At 38.1% G+C, this 20,034-nt stretch overlaps 1 protein-coding gene across 1 annotated transcript in view; it reads left to right on the top strand.

The window, feature by feature from the left end:
• Positions 1-20,034, top strand: part of LOC105096956 (zinc finger protein 729) — a 52,809-nt gene that overhangs the window by 19,201 nt on the left and 13,574 nt on the right. Inside the window, 5 exon segments of the mRNA XM_064490002.1 lie at positions 3,229-4,265; positions 4,267-4,678; positions 10,212-10,318; positions 13,985-14,426; positions 19,035-19,117. Coding sequence (XP_064346072.1) covers positions 3,229-4,265; positions 4,267-4,678; positions 10,212-10,318; positions 13,985-14,426; positions 19,035-19,117 — 2,081 coding nt within the window.

Here is a 20,034-nt window from a genome sequence, read left to right on the forward strand (position 1 = left end):
GCGGCTGAAGTACATCACAGGTGGCATGTGTACTCCACTAAAAGACACAATGTGTGTGGGGTCGCAGCACTGGTTTTGTAACGTGACCACTCAGTTAGGGTAACAGTTGGCTTCCTCCATTGTTCAGTTACATTCTTCCTGTTGTAACTGAAAAGAAGTCTGGATTATCTTGCTTTGGCATCACAGCAGCCATCAGTTCTATAAGCAGTTCCTCTCCTCCTAGTTTTAGCAACATCCTTTATACTTATCTTAATAAGATTGGGAATTGTTAGGTGGTTTTTAAAAAAATTCTATCATGATTTCTAGTTTTTTTATTGACATGATCAACTGGGGCTCTGGTTACTTTTTTTTTTTTTTATTGAAGTGTAGTCAGTTACAATGTGTCACTTTTCTGATGTACAGCATAATGTCCCAGTCATGCATATATATACATATATTCTTTTTCATTAAAGGTTATTATGATATAGTTTCATATTTGGTTACTTTGAAATATAAATTGATGGGAGGGGGCAGGAAAATATATTTTACTTAATACTGATAATTATAAAGTTTTTAGTAATATACTATTTAATGAAAAAATAACTGAAAATGGTTTCTGTTTTCTAAAGAATCATTATATTTTTATCTTTTATTTATTTAATGTGCTTAATCCAACATAATTTTTCTGCTCTTTCACAGTATTGGTCATACACAGCTTAATACTCAGACACATGGTTTTTTAACAGTCATAAATCTGTAAAATTTTCCTTTTTTGGCCTAAGTTTTATGAGACTTATCTTGTATCCTCCCTGCCCCATTCTTTGAATTAAACATTTCTTTAAGGATTTTCTGATCCATAATAGTACTAAATATTTAGAGATGACAGAGTAAATGATCACTGTGCTTATCCTTCTAGCCTTTTTGACAGTTTTTCTATTCTGTGGAGACTGATCTGTTTAAGATTTTTGTCTTTTGTAGAGTTGGTTTTGATAAATTATGTTTATGTCTTTTACTTTTACAATTTCTTTTTTTAATTTAAGTACAGTCAATTACAATGTGTCAATCTCTGGTGTACAGCATAATGTCCCAGTTATGCACATGCATACATATATTCATTTTCATATTTACTTTTATAATTGCTTAATATTTTATAATCCACTCTTTTCTCAATTAGTTTACCTAGTGTATCATTGCACATTGATTTTTCTTATCAAGGAGGTACCTTTTACAATTTATGTGTTGATTCTTTTCTTTTCCCAAGCTCATTTCATTCTGGTTCTTATCCTTATTCTTTCTGCTTTCCTTCAGTTTACTTTGATTTTTTTTCTAAATTTATAATAAATTGTATATTAAATTTGTGTTGAAGTGACAACTTTTCTCTGAGCAGTATAGTTGGAAGTTGTACCTTCTGAAATGTAGTATTTTCATTGTTTGGTGTGTCCATGCCTCTAGTTTCACTGTTTATTTCCTAGTATGATAAAGATTGTGACTCTATTTGAATTTTGACTGCAGACAGCTTTCGGGCTCCACTTCTCCTGCCCCACTTTTGGGAAAGCTGATAAAAAAGCCTGAGTGCTCCCTACTTCAGTGCCAGTAGGCAATTCAAACCATGCAAACCATGTCCCACTGCAGGAACCCTCAGCCCTGCACCACACCCTCACCACCATAAAAAAATCCCTAAGTCAGTCTCTTTTCCAGATCTCTCAAGTCATCTTCAGACCAACTTGGGAACAATCCTGCTCTCTCTGGGAAGCCTTACTATACGAGTAACAAATCTTTTCACACCTTCTTGGTGTATGTGTGTGGCATTCTCAGTCTTGACTCCCAAGTCCAATTTGGTGTGGGTATGCATCCTTCCTCTGCTCCACTACATTTAGTTAAAAGAAAATGATTTTTCTAGGTAGACAGAGAGCACTTTTTTTCTGATGTTGCTATTATTTTCAGTGTTATTCTTTGAGGTTAGAGAAGGTGTCACTTCACCTGTTTTACACATCCCACAATGGATTCACAGAAAAATACTCTTCGCCCTTGACTCGTGCGCCCCTCATTCTGCACTGATATTCCTTAGTCTTTCCCTAAATCTCGATTGCCATCTTCCAGCTTGTAGCTAATACTTCCTTTTATGTACAGTTCCAAGCACTCTGGTACCCCCACACCTCCCCCATTTTATACTTTACTTATTCTTTCCAGCCCTTCCAAATGGAAAGACTTTTTTAAGGTTTCCTTTTGAATATGTATCTGTGAATTGTCTAAAAAAGCATTGGAATGCTTATCTGGGAAGTATAAGAATGGTTGGCCTTGACAGTAAGGGAAAGGAGGAGAGGACACGTGGGAAAGAATAGGTACCAACACATATTTAGCACATTTAGAATAGATGAGGAATAAAAACCCAACTGAAGATCAGTAAGAATAAATTATTCAGCACCTATGATACATCAGAACCTTGTCATTCAGTGATAAAGTAATGAAGGACTATGTCTTAGGGAAGTATAGGGAAATGAAGAAAGAGAGTATCATAAGGAAATTAATGATATGATAGTTGAAATCAGAGGTATGGTGGAAAAAATTAAGTGCTAAAACGAAAACAAAAAAGACATGCACATACTTAGCGTTAGCAAGTACAGTCTTCCTGAGGGACAGGACATTCATCCTGATACATAAAGGATGAGAAGGATCCGGCCTACAGAGTGCCCAGGTCCAAGGGTTTCGACTGGATGAAATAGTCTGTGGAAAGCATTAAGTGATAGGGAAGGTTGTACCAGATCCTAAGTGATGGGGGATAGCAGAGGGGTCAGGGTTTTGACATGACACCATGTAGGGAAGCAGAAGCCCTGCCGTCCATGGGAGTTTGGATTGTATGAGAAGAGCAAAGAGAAATCACTAGAGAAACTTGGGATGAATTCTTAAAGTTTGATCTGCATCTAAATCAATGATAGAAAATTTCAGAATAAAGGGTTCTTCTCTTCTTACTTCTCATCTGGTTAGTCTGTGACTGTGCCAAGATAGCAAATTTCTAACAATTTTGCTAAACTTCCGATTCACACCTAAATTTCAGTAACTTCACCATGTTACATAACTTCTCATATATCTATGAACTCTTTTTGGGCTTTTTAAAATTTCATTACCATATTTTAGGATTCTGGAAGCACTTCACTTATTGAGAGTGTTGGTTCTTATTTCTTTCATAGAAGGTTCATCTTCTCTGGGATAAGAAATACAGATATTTTTTGTTTTCTTCTTTTGTTTCAGATTTGGATTTACAGTGTGAGGTAAACAGCTATGTGGAAATGCCCACTTATGAAAAAGACGTATCTCCCACACAACATCAGAGCATATATAACAGAGAGAAACACTATGAATGCAAGAAATGTCAGAAGAAGTTTGGTGGTGGCTATCAACTGATTCCACATCCCAGGTTTCATGTTGTTGAAAGACCCTATGAATGCAAAGAATGTGGGATGAACTTTCGTAGTGGCTATCAGCTTACTCTACATCAAAAATTTCATGCTGGTGGGACAGCCTACGAATGTACAGAATGTGGGAAGAACTTCAAAAGTGGTTATCAACTTACTGTACATCAGAGATTTCATACTGGCGAGAAAACCTATGAATGTAGGGAATGTGGGAAGGCCTTTATTTATGCTTCACACATTGTTCAGTATGAGAGAATTCACACTGGAGGGAAGCCTTATGAATGTCAGGAATGTGGGAAGGCCTTTAGTCAAGGTGGACACCTTCGAATTCATCAAAGAATTCATACTGGCAAGAAACCCTATAAATGTCAGGAATGTGGGAAGGGTTTTAGTAGGTGCTCAAGCCTTGTAGAACATGGACAAATTCACACTGATGAGAAACTATACATATGTGAGAAATGTGGGAAGGCCTTTAGAAGGGGTCATCAATTTACTATCCATCAGACTGTTCATACGGGTAAAAAACCATATGAATGTAAAGAATGTGGGAAGGGGTACACCACTGCCTCATACCTAACTTTACATCAGAGAATTCATAAAGGTGGGAAACCATATGAATGTAAGGAATGTAGGAAAACTTTTACTTTGTATAGAAATCTTACTCAGCATCAGAGTATTCATACTGGGGAGAAAGTTTTTGAATGTAGGCAGTGTGGAAAGGCCTACACTGCTGGCTCGAAACTTTCCCAACATCAGAAAACTCACACTGGTGAGGAGCCCTATGTAGGTAAGGACTGTGGGAAGGCCTTCAGCTTGCACAGGTACCTTAATCAACATCAGAAAATTCACAGTAGTGTGAAGCCCTATGAGTGTTAAGGTATGTAGGAAAACCTTTACTTTCTGTAGAAATCTTACTCTACATCAGAGTATTCATACTGATAAGAAACCTTTTGAATGTCAGGAATGTGGGAAGACCTTTATACGCAGTTCACACTTTACGGCATATCAGAGTATTCACTCTGATAAAAAACCGTATAAATGTCAGGAATGTGGAAAGGCCTTTAAAATGTACGGATACCTTACACAACATCGGAAGATACATACTGGTGGGAAACCCTATGAGTGTAAGGGATGTGGGAAGGCCTTTAGTCGTGCTTCAAACCTTGTTCAACATGAGAGAATTCATACTGGCGAAAAACCCTATGTGTGTAAGAAGTGTGGGAAGGCCTTCAGATATGGTTCAGCCCTTAAAGCACATCAGGGAATTCATACAGATGTGAAACCCTGAGGACATGAGCAATAGGGGAATGCCTTTAGGTATGGCTTGGACTTTTTAAACATCAGACAGTTCACGCTACTGGTAAGAAATGACTGAATATGTTTGTAGGTATGTCTTTACCAAACAAGAGAATTCATAGTACAGCTCATGCCACTTTAGAAAGCCTTCAGTGTCACTCTTGTTTTAATGGAATGTCTGTTTAAACAATGGCAAATTAAGAAAAGGGAATCCCAATTTTCTTCATGCCTGTAACTTGTGCCAACTAAAAACTGGCACTTGCCATCTGTCTCTGCAAGGATGGAATCATGAGCTGCTGTAGCCACTGACCCTCAAACACCTTGAAAGGAGTTCTGGGTGGAGATCAAGAATGTGGCGCTCTGCGCTCGGGGAAAACTGGTGGAACAGGCCTTCAGATAGTTAGATACTTTCAGGAGAAGATTTTGTAAGTCCAAATTCTTGCATCTCCTTATATCTAGAAAAGCACTAAAATCACTAATGGTGACAACCGCTCCTTGTGACTAGCAGCAAGCCTCTGCCAAAATGTGTGCTTGGCTGCATATACCCCACGTTCACTACAATCATATATAATACTGACGTTCTCCCCTGCCCCATGGGAGCAGTCCCTCAGTGCTCTCTGAAATGCTGTCTCCTGGGCTATAGTCCTCATTATGCCCCAAATAAAACTTTACTCACAACTCTCATGTTGTGCATTTTTTTCAGTTGACATTTGCATGGCATGGATTTTTAATTAAATTTGTTAATTTAATGGTTTAAAAAAAAAAAAAAAACCTTCCATGTTAATTATCAATGGCTATGTTACAAATTACCCCCAATCTTCCTAGCTTATCACAACAATAAGCAAACCTCACAGTTTCTACGGGTCAGAAAGTCAGGAGTGATTTGGCTGAGTGCTTCTATATTAGGTTTTTCATGAGATTGCAGTCCTCTGAAGGTGTGGCTGGGGCTGAAGGACCTGCCCCACGGTGGTTCACTCATAGTGGATGCTGGCCTAGAGAGTGAGAGTGTCAGGAGAAAACCATCCTCATCCACAGTGGGCCTGATGTAGATGAAATCCTGGACTTGAAGTTGATGCTGTGAATGGGTGAGACTTTTGAGGCTTCCTGTGCATACCTTCCATGTGGTAGGAATGTAGTTTGTCCTCACAGGGCCAATGGGCATGTTTTTAAAATATATCCACAAATTATTTGAAACTGCACCCTTCAAAACTGAAGCCTGATTCTTTTCTGTTTACATGTGGGCTGAACCTAGTCACTTGCTTCTAACCAGAAGCAAGACAGAATGTGCAAGACAGCTTCCTCCCGGGGCTGCTGCTCATTCTCTGTCGGTCATATCAGCTCTTCTCTACCTTGGGCTTCAGCTGAGGCTACTGACAGGCCCCTTTATGGGAACTTCACTGAATGGCCATTCTTTTAGATATCATCTTAGATCTTTCTAACATCTTTTTTTTTTTTTTTCTTTCTAACATCTTAACCAAGGGTATTTTATCCTCGTACTCTGTGGAGGCCCGATTACCTTCTGGGAGGAAAATAACCTTCTGGGAGGAAAATAACTGATATAATTGACCTGCTCCCTTTGTAAATAACCACCACGTTAATGCTGGGGCCATGCTTCCCATGGGCTGCCCCAGCCAGTTTTCTGAGCACAATGAGAGTATTAATGCAGGTCAGTTTTTGTGAGTCCTGGACCTTCTCAAGTGGGCAACTGAATCAAGAACTCCTCAATTTGCCTGGCCTGAACCCTGTCTTAGAACTTCACTTCCCTTTACATACTACACAATAGTTTTGCCACACTATCTTTTTTCACCCTCTCTCCTTCAGAATTGTCAGACTTGCATCCCAGCCTGTAGACTCTAACTACCCTCCCTGGCTCCCCGCTTTTTCCTTTATAGGTAGTTTCCTCAATATCCTTAATGTATCTGATTCTTTGTTGTTACTTGCTTTTCAAAAGTTTGAGATGAACACACACCTTCTACTTACCTTTAGATTGTATTTTCCTAACAGCGCTCTGGATTTGAACTTTGTCCAGAGGCCATTTCAAAAGTTCAGTATATTTGCATACTGGAGAGGCTGGGGATTTCAAAGCCAGCAAGTCCTGTTTAACAGCCCTTCTTCAACTTATCTCACTTCTTGCACTTGAAGCAGTAAGAAGGTAGGTGGCACTGCCGCACTCTACCTGCAAGTCTCCTTGGCTAAACTGCCCAGTTCATTAGGTATATTTTTCACTGTCCACGTTATCACGTGCAATGATATAGAATAAACTGTCTACTACTACAGGACCACAAGCTTGCCTCTCCTCGCGACTACAATGAAACCACAACTGAATGCTGAACAACCATCGAAATAAGACTGGAACCTAGCAAAAAAGATCTTCTGCAACTGGAAACATAAAGAGGGAGCCCCAGTGGGACAGTAGGAGGGGTGTCCTCACGATATAATTGGGCCCCATACCCCTCAGGTGGGCGACCCACAAGCTGAAGATTTGTTAAGTCACAGAGGCCCTCCCACAGGAGTGAGAGCTCTAAGTCCCACGTCAGGCTTCCCAGCTTGGGTTCTGGCATTGGGAAGAGAAAGAGACCCCAGGACATCTGGTTTTGAAGGCCAGTGGGGCTTGGTGCTGGGTGCCCCATGGGACTGGTGGACACAGAGACTTCATTCATTTGGGAAGTGTACAAGGAATCTCATGTGCGCCAGGTCCAAGGGCAGAGGTAGTGATTTCATAGGAACCTGGGCCAGGCCTGCCTGCTAGATTTGGAGGGTCTTCTGGGGACATAGGAGAGGACTGTGGCTCACCCAGGGGACATAGAAGCTGGTGGCAGACATTCCAGTAATGTTAATCTACATGAGCTTTCCTGGAGGCTGACATCTTGATTGGATCATTAGCACCAAGACCTAGCCCCTCCCAACAGCCTGTAGGGAAGCCTCAGGCCAAACAACCTACAGGGTGGGAACACAGCCACACCCATCAGCAGACTTGCTAAGCCACAAAGGCCTCTAGACACAGCCCTACCCACCAGAGGTCCAGGACCAAGCTTCACCCACCAGTGGGCAGGCACCGGCTCCTCCTGCCAGGAAACCTGCATAAGCCTCTAGTCCAGCCTCATCCACCAAGGGCAGATACTAGAAACAAGAAAACAAAAATCCCAAAGCCTGTGGAAGGAATCCACAAACACATAGAAAGATAGATGATATGGGGTGGCTAAGGAATATCTCCCAGGCCAAGGCACAAGGTAAAATCCCAGAAGAAGAAATAAGTAATGAGATATGCAGTTTATCTGAGAAAGAGTTTACAGTAATGATGGTGAAGATGTTCAGAGAACTCAAGAGGAGGATAGATGCACAGAGTGAAGTTTTTAGCAAAGAGTTGGAAAATATAAAGAATACCCAGAGGTGAAGAACAAAATCACTGAAATGAATAACACACTAGAAGGAACCAAGAATAGACTAAATGAGGCAGAAGAACAGATCAGTGAGCTAGAAGACAGATTAGTGGAAATCACTACTTCAGAACAGAAAACAAAAAGGAATAAAAAGGAATGAGGATAGTTTAAGAGAACTCTGGGACAACATGAAGCACACTAATATTCACATTATAGGGGTCCCAGAAAAAGAAGAGAGAGTGAAAAGACCTGAGAAAATTTTGGAGACGTAATCACTGAAAACTTCCCCAACTTGGGAAAGGAAACAGTCACCCAAGTCCAGGAAGCACAGAGGATAACACACAGGGTCAACCCAAAGAGGAATACACTAAGGCACATAGTCATCCAATTGACAGCAATTAAGGATAAGGAAAAAAATATTAAAATTAGCAAGAGAGAAGCAACAAATAACATATAAGGGAACTCTCATAAGATTATCAGCTGATTTTTCAGCAGAAGCTCTACAGGCCAGAAGGGAGTGGCATGATATATTTAAAGTGATGAAAGGGGGAAACTTACAACCAAGAATAATCTATCCAGCAAGGCTCTCATTCAGATTTGAGGGAGAAATCAAACCATAAGAAAAGAGAACAAAAAGAAGAAAAAAAAAACCTACAAAAGATTGCTTTGGGTGTTCTGGGTCTTTTGTGGTTCCTTATAAATTTTGGAATTGTTTGTTCTAGTTCTGTGAAGAATGTTGAGAGTATTTTGATGGGGGTTGCATTGGATCTGTGGATTGCTTTGGGTAGTGTGGCCATTTTGATAGTGTTGATTTTTCCAATCCAAGAGCACAAGGTATCTTTCCATTTCTTTGTGTCATTTTGGCTTTTGGGGTATATGTAACCTCCGTGATGAAGTTTATTCCTAGGTATTTTGTTTTTGATGTAAATGAAATGTTTATGCCAGAATAATAAAATTCTGGTTTTTGAAGTGGAAAAAAAAGTGAATGAAGGGCCACAAATGGCAAAATATCCTTCTTTCTTATGGGTGAGTTGTATTCCATTACATTTATGTATGCTGCGTCCTCACTATCTATTCAACTGTTGATGTGCACTTGGGATGCTTCCATGTCTTGAAAATTATAAATAATGTTGCTGTTAATAGCAGGGTGTACGTATCTTTTTGAATTAATTTTTATTTTGCAGTTGGTTTTATTTCTCTGATAACTGTATAATTTTAAAAAGCTGAAGCTCTAAATGTTCTTAGAAACAATGAACAGTACATATATGTAAATTAAAAAATATATGTGCAGTGAAAAAAAAAAGAGCTATCAAGCCATGAAAGACATGGAAGAAACTTAAAAGACATATTAGTAAATGGAAGAAGCCTGTCCGAAAAGGCTACAAACTGTACAATTCCAACCAAATGACATTCTGGAAAAGGCACAGATACAGAAACAATAAAAAGATCGTGGTTTCCAGGGGTTTGTGGAAAGGGAGGGAGGGAGGAATGAATAGATGGAGCACAAGGGGTTTTTAGGGCAATGAAATTACTCTGTATGATACTATAGTGGTGGCTACATGTCATTATGCATTTGTCAAAACCCATAGAATGTACAACATCAAGAGTGAACCCTAATGTAAACTGTGGGCTTTGGTTGATAATTGTGTCCATGTTGGTTCATTGATTGTGCCAAATATGCCACACTGATGAAGGAGTTGAGAGGAGGGGAGTATATATCTGTGGGTGGGGAGGGCTATGTGCAAACTCTGTATTTTCTGCTCAATTCTGCTGGAAACCTGAAACTGCTCTAAAAAATAAAGTCTATTAAAATAAAAAAACTGTCTACTACTACATAACAAGAATTCCCCTTCTTCCAATCTCCAGTGACATTTTCCTCATTTTTTGGTAAACCTTCACTAGTAGGCTCTTCAAAAGCCTCAAGATACCTGCTAACAGTATCTTCAAGGCCCATCCAGTTTCCATTCACTTTGTGAACACAGAGCTGCTCTGATATTTTTAGCACTGTTTCAGTAGCAACCTCATTTAGGTACCAAAATCTGTGTTAGTTATCTCTTGCTGCATTCCTCCAAAACTCAGTGGCTTAAAATCTTGAATGAATGTGTATTTTCCTTTGTTTCTGTGGGTCATGAATTTGGGGCAGCTAAGCTGGGTGCTTCTGGTGTCGGGGGTCTCATGAGACTGCAGTTACCTAAAGGACTGACTGCGGCTGGAGGGTCTGCTTTCAAAGATGGCTTAGTCATGTGGCTGGTAAGTTCATACTAGCAAGTTATTTCCTCTCCAACAGGGACCTCTCCATATGCCGCCTGAATGTCCTTGGGACACGATACTTAGCTTTTCTCAGAAGAAGGGATCCTTGTTATCATCCAGCTGTGGCAGTCACTTTTGCCACATTATTTTCATTAGCAGCAGGTCACTTAGTGTAACCCATATTCAATAGGAGAGGAATTCAGCTTCACCTTTTGAAGGGAGAAATGTCAAAACATTTGCAGACATACTTCAAATCACCACACCTTCCAAGACCACTCAGTGATTGTTGTACTCTCAAAAATTAGTAATAAACAAACTTGCTATTGTGATGTACGCAGAAATGCTTGTAACCACAGTACATACTTTACCTGTCACTGCCATTCTACCATCTTACTCCCTGTGTGTCACTGGCAGAGATAATTATCATCTACAGGCATCATTTGTAAAACGCTAATCAGGAACCCACACGCTGGTCACACTATGGGGACTGATTAAAGTAATGCTTGTAAAACTAAGAGTATCTGGCATGGAGACTGTGTTCAGTAAACATGAGCTATTGGTATCATCATCATTATTTGTGTTAATAGTTAATTTTTATGAGTAAGTTTCTAATGGTTTAATTAATTTAGCCCCTTAAAGCCACTTATCTGTTACTAAATTTTACATAATTTGGGAAGTAAGTATATGGTTTAGTGTGTGTAAAGACTGTGATAATAGCAAAAGTTCATATTCTCTGTTCATAATTTAAGTAGGAGTTACTAACCGAATAGTAAAAAACCAAATTGTCCTCTTGGAAATTTTTCCTAAATTTGTAACGTAAGTATTTATTTTCTCAACACTGTCTATTCTAGGTTAATACACTGCATTTGGTTTTTTCTTCTCCAAAGTTGTAACCCCACTTTTTTATGTCTTTGATTTTTTTCATAATATGTCCAAAGAGTCCCACATTCTTGATTTGTTTCTTCATAGCATAATTTAACTTACTGATCTGTATCTCATTTTTCCTATAAATTAGAAAGTATGTCCAGAAAATTCATTCGGTTGAGATTAAAAATATTTGGCAAGAACATTTCATGACTTATTCGGCATACTTCTGAAAGCACAAATGTCAGGTTTTAAAAACTTGATTCATATTGTATTGATACATTCATTTGAAAACAGAATGCATGCAGAAAACGAGCATTGAGACAAAATTTTGTTGTTTTCTTTATCTCTCTATCTGTGGCACCTATACAATGCCTGTTAAAGGCTAGATAAAGCTTTGGACAGAAGCAATAGTTAACTTATGAGGCTGGAACTAAGCAAAATAAACTCTGTATCGATATTAATAAATCAATAAAACTAGATAAAGAGATTAATGATTAGGGAGTAAAAATGTGTTTATTCAGGCCCCTCTGCCCCTGCCCTTTCTGTGGAACATGAACTAAATCAGTAAATAAAGTCAGGAAACTAAATGATGACACTATTGTAGAATCATGAATAACAACAGGGATTGATAGAGATATGAAGACATTTAACGTTAACTTAGCTCATGTTTATACCAAAATGCTTACAAATCTGATACATCTTTAGAATGAATTATATTTGTAAAGAATGTTGTTTATCAAACATGACCCTGTACGATGCAGGATATCTGAATTGTCAAAAGACAACTGAAAATACGATCTCTGTTCTTAAAATGTACAGTCAAACTAACCACTCTTCAGTTAAAACATCAAGAAGGATTTTCTTCCTAATAAAAGTTTCCATCCATGGTTACATGTTTAATAAAAGCATTTGATAAAATTTAACACCCATTTATGATAAAAACTCTTACCAAAGTGGGTATAGAGGGAACATATCTCTACATAATGAGACCTATTTATGACAAACCCACAGCCAGCATAATACTCAACGATGAAAAGTTGAAAGCCTTCCTGCTAAAATCTGGAATAAGACAAGGATGCCCACTCTTGTCACTTCTATTGAACATAGTAGTGGAAGTTCTAGCCACAGAAATCAGGCAAGAAAAAGAAACAGAAGGGATCTAAGTTGGAAGAGAAGAGGTAAAATTGTCACTATATGCAGATATGACATGATACTATATATAGAAATCCCTAAAAGCTCTGCACAAAAACTACAAGAGCTGATAAAAGAATTCGGCAATGTAACAGGATACAAGATTAATATACAGAAATCAGTAGCATTTCTTTACACTAACAATGAAATATCAGAAAAAGAAAGTAAAGAAACAATCCCTTTTAAAATCACATCCAAAAAAAAAAATAAAATACTTAGGAATAAATCTGACCAAGCAGGTGAAAGGCTTATGTGGAAAACTACAAAACATTGATTAAGGGAATTAAAGAAATGGAAAGACATCCCATGCTCTTGGATTGGAAGAATTAATATTGTTAAAATGATCCCACTACCCAAAGCAATCTACAGATTTACTGCAATCCCTATCAAATTACCCAGGACATTTTTCACAGAACTAGGACAAATAATCCTAAAATTTATATGGAATCACAAAAGACCCAGAATTGCCAAGGCAATACTGAAGCAAAAGAATGAAGCCAGAGAAATAACCCTCTTAGACTTCAGACAACACTACAGTGCTACAGTAATCAAAACAGTGTGATATTGGCACAGAAACAGACATATGGATCAATGGAAGAGAATAGAGAGCCCAGAAAAAAAGGCACAGACTTACGGTCAATTTCACTGTGTCATGTGATTAAGCCCCAGTGGGACAGCAGTCACCTCACATGATATGTAATTAGTAGGCTTTTTCTGAACACATACTACTGTTACTTCCAGCCGAAGGTGTGTGGAATATTTCTAAATGTTTCAAAACTCAATTGATAAGTATTTAGGCTAACAACAATTTTTCACTCAAGTCAAACTCTAGCTTGAATAGTGTGAGTTTCAGATGTAATTTGTAAACAGTCTATAACTGCAGTCATGGCTTTTATACAATTGGACCTTTCTTTACTAGATAGTGCTCTTTACTGTTGTAATTTAAAATCTGATCAACTGGCAATGTAGGGACTGTAACTCCACTTGTCCACTTAAAAATTTATTTATTTTTTTAACTAGCCCATTAAGTATCTTGTATTTATTGGCCAAACATGTTACTTGCTGTGACTTGACTTTCCTATTTATTTCTTTTGTCTGTTTTCTCAATTTAATGATTTATAGAATACACACATATACCCTGGATCTTCAATATTGCCAGTTTTAATTATCCAGTCAATTTTTCATTTGTCTAAGTACGAAGAATGTAATGTAACAAAAATGTAATATGACTTCACCCATGTACGATGTTAGTCAACTTAACACTTTATTGGACAACCAAGGCCTTTACCAGGGTGCTAAAAGTTATCATTCTCATGTATTACTGAATAGGTTGTCATTACTGCAGGGGACATAAAAGATCCAGTATTCCATGTTCAAGTGCTCACACCAAGGACAGGACGTGATGGCCAAGGAGTCATACCACTGATTCAACAGGGCGGACACTTCACACACAGGCCTGAGGCTTCTGAAAAGAAGAGCTCCACAGTCACGCGCACACACACACTCACACACACACACACACACACACACACACACACACACACACACACACACACACACACACACACACACACACACAGTTTGACTGGGTTATGAACTCACCTTCAGGAGTTCGCATTCGATGGCCCTCGGCGTCACATTGCTGATTTAACCGGGCGGACCGCTCACACGCAGGCAGGCCTGAGACCTCAGAAAACAATAGCTCCGCAGTCCCCTTCTCAGAATTCGCTGGTGCAGGGTCACCGGACTCTCCTCCTCCTGGCCTTGAGAAACACCTCAGGTACGGCCTTCAGCGCTTCAGAGATCCGCACCGCGCACGCGCAGCGCAGCGGCCACTCCCAGAAGTCTCCGGGGCGGCCGCTTTGGTCGGGGACTTTTACGACTCGGGACCCAACGTCCTGTAGTCCGCGAGGTGAGTTCTACCTCGAGCTCCTTTTTTTTTGTGTCCGTTGTTGCGAACTGCGCGTGAGTAGCACCCGTCCCAGGAAAAAAGCTGCCTGGGTGGCGGCGGAAACGACTGTGAAGGCGGAGCAGGAGCCTTCGAGGGACGGTGAGTGGCGGTGAGAGGAGTTTCGCGGGAGGCGCTTAAAGCCTGGAAGCCCCGAGCGCCGCTGCGGGTGTCCTCCCGCCCCCTCGGGTCGGTGGGCGCTTGAGCAGCGCGGGAGGGTGGTTTTATCTATCTTAGGGTGGGTGCGATTGTGAGACTGAGAATGTGTGTTCGTTCTCTTGTGACGGAGACACCGGGTGCATGTCCTCTTTTGTGAGCGTGGATCACAGCCGCTCAGAGCTGTCGTGTGACATACAGCTCTTTGTTGGCGCTGCTGCTTCTAGGCTTCTCTCAAACGTGTTCGCCTGCCCAAAAGATACGGGCGCAATTTTGTAATCTGGTCTTGAGTCCTGCAGGACACCTTCCGGCAAAAAAGTACATACCAGCTGCTGAGATTGGAATTTTAAATAAAGAATTGCCCCTGAGACAGGCTCCTAGGAACCTATGGATAGACTCCAAGAATAGTATTCCTTCCTCGGATAACTCTCTCTGGAAGTTCTCTCGGGTTCATTTATGTACTTGAATGTACTTGAGAATGAAAGCATTTCTTGAGCTCTGATGGCAGAACGCTGCTGTGAACCCTAACACAGATTACACAGTTTTACTTAATTCTGGATATATATATATATATAGTCACAGCGGGTGTAGTAGCCCTGAAGGGTGGAACATAATAAGTGCTCAATACTGTCTTTATTCTATATCATTCACCCTTCAGATTTCATTAAATCAGTATTGAACATGTGAAGTTAATGTGATGAGTGCTTGAATGTTAGAGGACTAGGTGGACTCTAGTTATTCAGAATAAGAGTTTTGAATCAGGAGTCCTTTGTATTTTGGAGCTTACAGGTGACCACAAACCCCTTGTAATTGTATAGAATTACTGCATATATTTGTAAAAATATATTTTTCAAAGGTGTGCATAACTGAAAAGATTAAACCTGGGTAATTGATCTGCAGTCAGAGATTGTTGTACCTTGGGATGGTTTTGCACAAAATTCATGATTATACTAATTGGAATGGTTAAGAAAATCACATGACATCCATGAGATAGAATATTATGTAGAAAATAATATTTCTGTTTATGAGAACTAGTCATTACAAGGAAAAATGGCTATGATCCTATGTTAAACAATCTTCATATTGTAAATAATAGTAATCAAGAAAATTTGAAATTGTATGTGCAGTTTATTTTAAAAAGAAAATTTTGTAAAAACTTTTGCAATGGTTATATCCAAAATGATAGTTTTGGTTTTTCAGAGAAGAATGAAGGCATTTAGCCACTTTTATTGAGCATTTTATTTTCTGCGTACCCAGAACTTTTGGACCTATTTGGCATGCATATTCACATTAATTTACAAAGGCAATTTCCCTTTCCATTAGAGTATTTATAGTGTAATGTCTCTATCAGTGCCGTACAGCTAACGGATATTCAAGAACAGATAAGTGGTATTTATTTTAATCACGTTGATTTTTTTCATTGTAGGCCGAGTATTTACAATTTTTTTAACTTTTAAATTTTTTAAATGAGGAAAACATAGCCTCTTCCCAAAGTGATGTCTATAAATGTTTATAATACTTTGAAATATCTTTATATTTTATTTATGATGATGGAATTAATGCAGGCTTACTGCAAAAAAAAATTTCATTTCCTTAAGGAATATATTGAAAAAAAAAAAAAACAAAAATTACCCATAATCTCCCTGCCTGGAGATAATAACTTTAAGAATTTGGTATATATTTTTCCATTTTCATGTGGGTTTTTTTTTTTTTTTTTTTTTTGGTGGGAGCAGAATAAAATTGATCAAATAAAGGAGACAAAGAGTCCAGCTCTTAGTTCAAAAAAGAAATCTAATCCAATGATAGGTTTCTTTATACCTCTGTATATGTAGGGAGAAGAGGGACAGGCAGAGAATCTTGTTTGAAAAGCATCATAAGTAGTTATACCTTTTAGTTATTCCAAATGTTATTTAAAACTTAATTACCAGGGCACCATATTACTAAGTAAGACATTCTTTCAGAGTTAATAATTTAGAGATTTAAGATTATTTTCAGAAAAAATAAGACTAATCTCTGATTTCCAGGTGTCTTGCAAGTGCAAACTATATTTCCAAACATAGTTATTATACTAGAAAATAAAGACTATATTTATAGTCACATTAATCTCTATATTGTGCAGAGAATGAGATTCATTCTTTAGTTAGTAGTCTCAGTTTCATCATACTGTTCTTTGAACAAGTTTATGATTCTGAACAGTTTTTCTTGCTCTCAATAGCTCCTGGGGCCTGAGGAAGGGGTCATTTTCTCTTTTCCTGTCTGATAATCTCCCAGTCTCTCTCTCTTTTTAATTAATGATTTTATTAAGCAGAAATCTATTTTATCAAATGTAGCACCTAAAATTTTAAATATTAGAATTATAAGAGAATGTCCAAGAAGCATAAGTTTTAATATAACAAAAACAGGAAGCACCAGAATTAACTTCCTTTTATAATAAAAGATTAAGGAACATAGAATGATTTTCTTCTTCAGTAATGACAGATAATTTACATTAATCAACATGATATACAACTTAGTATTTATATGGATTACCTTGCCTAGTCTTCAAAATAGTCATATGTCATATGTGATACTCTTATACCTGCTTTGCTGATGAGAAAATCTGCACTGAAATATTATTAACTCTCACAGCTCAAAGCTCAATATCACTTCCTAAAAGTCTGAAAACAGTGCCTTTTTCTTAATTTCAATGGGATGCCACCTCTTAAATTATGCATACCTTTTTAACTTGCCTTCTTCCCAGGGCAATTCTTTTAATACTGTTTTCCATCAATTTTATGGATATAAAAAATTTTAATATCATCCTTATTAAGAATGGCATAGTATGTCACAATATAGCAGACTGTAATACATTTAACCTATTTGCCTGCTGTGAGATTTTTATGTTTTTAATTTTGGACTATCAAAAATTATTCTATGATGGACATCCTTATGCAGATACCTTGTGAATGTCTATAGTTATTTCCATTAAAATCTTTCTAATAGTGGTATTTTGTAGTAAAAAAAAATAGTAATACTTCTGTTAATTGTTTAAAATATGCCAGACCTGGAAAGTGTAATATTTGAAGTAATGCAATCACTAAAAAGATGCAGTTACTTCCTTCATAATACTTATAATCTGTGAATGAACTTTAAATCTGAATAGGAATAATTATAAAATAGTGTGTGATAAAGGCCACTACTGAGATTTAGGTGACCTGCCTAAAACAGACATCAGTGTGACTATAGTGACAGTAAGCATATAAACAAACACTGAGCACATGGAATCTGTATGGCAGCAAGTAGATTTTTAGTATAACTTTTATATCTTGGAGATTTCATTCTAATAATATTAGATGCATGGCTAAATTAATAGGTGAGATAATTCAGCTATCTAGATGATGTCATGACAGAACTGGCAAGTTTAGAAACAAAATAAATTCTTCTGTCAAAAAGACCTGAAATAAAGCTGTATTGACACTGTCATCACTTCACAAAAGAGATTATTAACGGACTGTTCTCCAGTTTTTTTATAGCCAAACTTCCAACATAACTGAGAAGAAATGATAAAATAAGTTCGGGTATTGGAATCCAAAGAAACAAGATATAAGCCATTTAGTAAAATGATCTGAATTTATAGAACAGAGAACTTTGTGGAAGTCTTCACCTTCACAAATTATAAAAAAACACACACATATTTCAAGTTCCTATGTCAGTTGTTACAATGATTATAAAGGAAACTTGAAAAAAAAAACAAGATCTAAGCAAAAAGATAGGGATTGCTGATGCCATGTTCTGATCATGACAAAGGCATATTTTATGTCTTCACTAGTCTTATTTGATTGTTTCATGTATGGACTAAAACCAACTAAATGCACAGTGACTCATTTCTAAAGACACCACCCAAAAACCAGAATAATACAAAACAACCAAAAATATAGAGCTGTTAATATATGGCCATATAAATTTCCAGACTTCTCTGTCTTCTGTTTTATGAATGTCTGCCATTCTTCTCTCTGTATCCTTAAATATTCTTCCACATCCTTAAATATTCTTCCCAATTCAGCATTTAATAACTACTTTGTATTCTAGTATAATGTTGGTCTATCTCGTATTTAACTAGTAAGCTTGCTGGACTCAGACTGCTGAACATTCCTTGTCCATCTCTAATATTTTGATCAACTTCACCCACTTTCAAGGCCACAAAAGAGGTTCTGGTTTGGATGATGTGGTCTTTTTTCTCTCTTGAGGTTGAGAATGGAAAGAGGAAGTTCTGCTCAGAGCAGGACAGAACTGCCCAATCTCAGGTTCTTCTCAGCCTCATCACAATGGTACATTGGCCAGAAAATTTTCTACTGGAATATTTGGATCTGGCTTCAATGCAGAAATGACTGCAGCTGAGGTCCCTGGGAATTGAGTGAGGAAATGGATCTGTCTGGAATCCTAACTTATCCAAGTTGTGTGTGATGCGAGGTGATTCAGAGTCTGGAATGGAAGAGCATAAGTGATAATATTAACTTGAGTCCAGTGGGGAAACACTAAAGCACATCTGGTCTCAGGGTCTTTCTCTTCTCCCAGGTCTGGGTTTTCTGGACTCTGCTTTTCTGGTAGAGGAACCCGGAAGTTTGATCAGCTCTTGCAGGCCTAAAACCATGGCCCATGTAAGTTGATGTTTCTCTCCTTGTTGAAACATGTGTGTGTTTTTTTAGGTCATGTAAGTATTTTCAGTAATTTTCTTCAAGTTTCCTAAGAGAAAGTTTCCTCAAATGACCTGTTTCCTAGTTATTATTTCAGAGAAATATGTGGCCTATTCTAAACTAAGTAGTATTCATGTAATTATTGACCAAATTATTCAGCATATTTTAGGTGCCCATTCTTTAATTAAGGACAATAAGTGCTTTGAAGTTAGGGTTTGTGCTGTGCAGGTCAGATCTGTAGTTTGGAGACGGAGACTATGGTTCTATTTAGCTATCCATGATAAGGCTTTGAAGTTTTCCACAGATCTGAGATTTCTAGGTAGATGAGGTGGAATTTATCACTGAATGATCTTAATATGATGTGAAATGTCATGCTTTGTATGGATTAGAATATGATTGGGGCTTTTAACATGAAGATCATGTATTTGGTAGGAAAGCCATGAGACATAAATATTAAAGCTATTTTGTTGGTGAATGAGACACACTAAGTTTGTGTAACATCTGTATAATTAACCAGCCTTCTTCAGTATCATTTAAATCAATGTTTTACCGCATAATTAATTACTCTGAAACATAGTATCTTAAAGCAGCAAACAGTTATCTCATAGTTTCAGTGAGTCTGCTAACTGGATGTGGTTTAGCTTGGCTCTCCTGCTCTGAGTCTCTTGTAGGGTAATCAGTTTGTTGGTCAGGGTTATCAGTGTGTTGGTCAGGGTTGCAGTCATCATAAAGCTCAACTTTGAGTGCATCTCCATCGAAGTTCGCTGAAGTAGTTGTTGACAGGATCCAGATCTTCATGGCTGTTGGACTGAGGGCCTCACTTCCTCAGTAGCTGTTGGCTGGCGACTGCTCTTGGTTTTTTGCTATATGGACCTTTCCCA

The sequence above is a fragment of the Camelus dromedarius genome, chromosome 9, assembly GCF_036321535.1.
Source record: "Camelus dromedarius isolate mCamDro1 chromosome 9, mCamDro1.pat, whole genome shotgun sequence".
Taxonomy (NCBI): Eukaryota; Metazoa; Chordata; class Mammalia; order Artiodactyla; family Camelidae; genus Camelus; species Camelus dromedarius.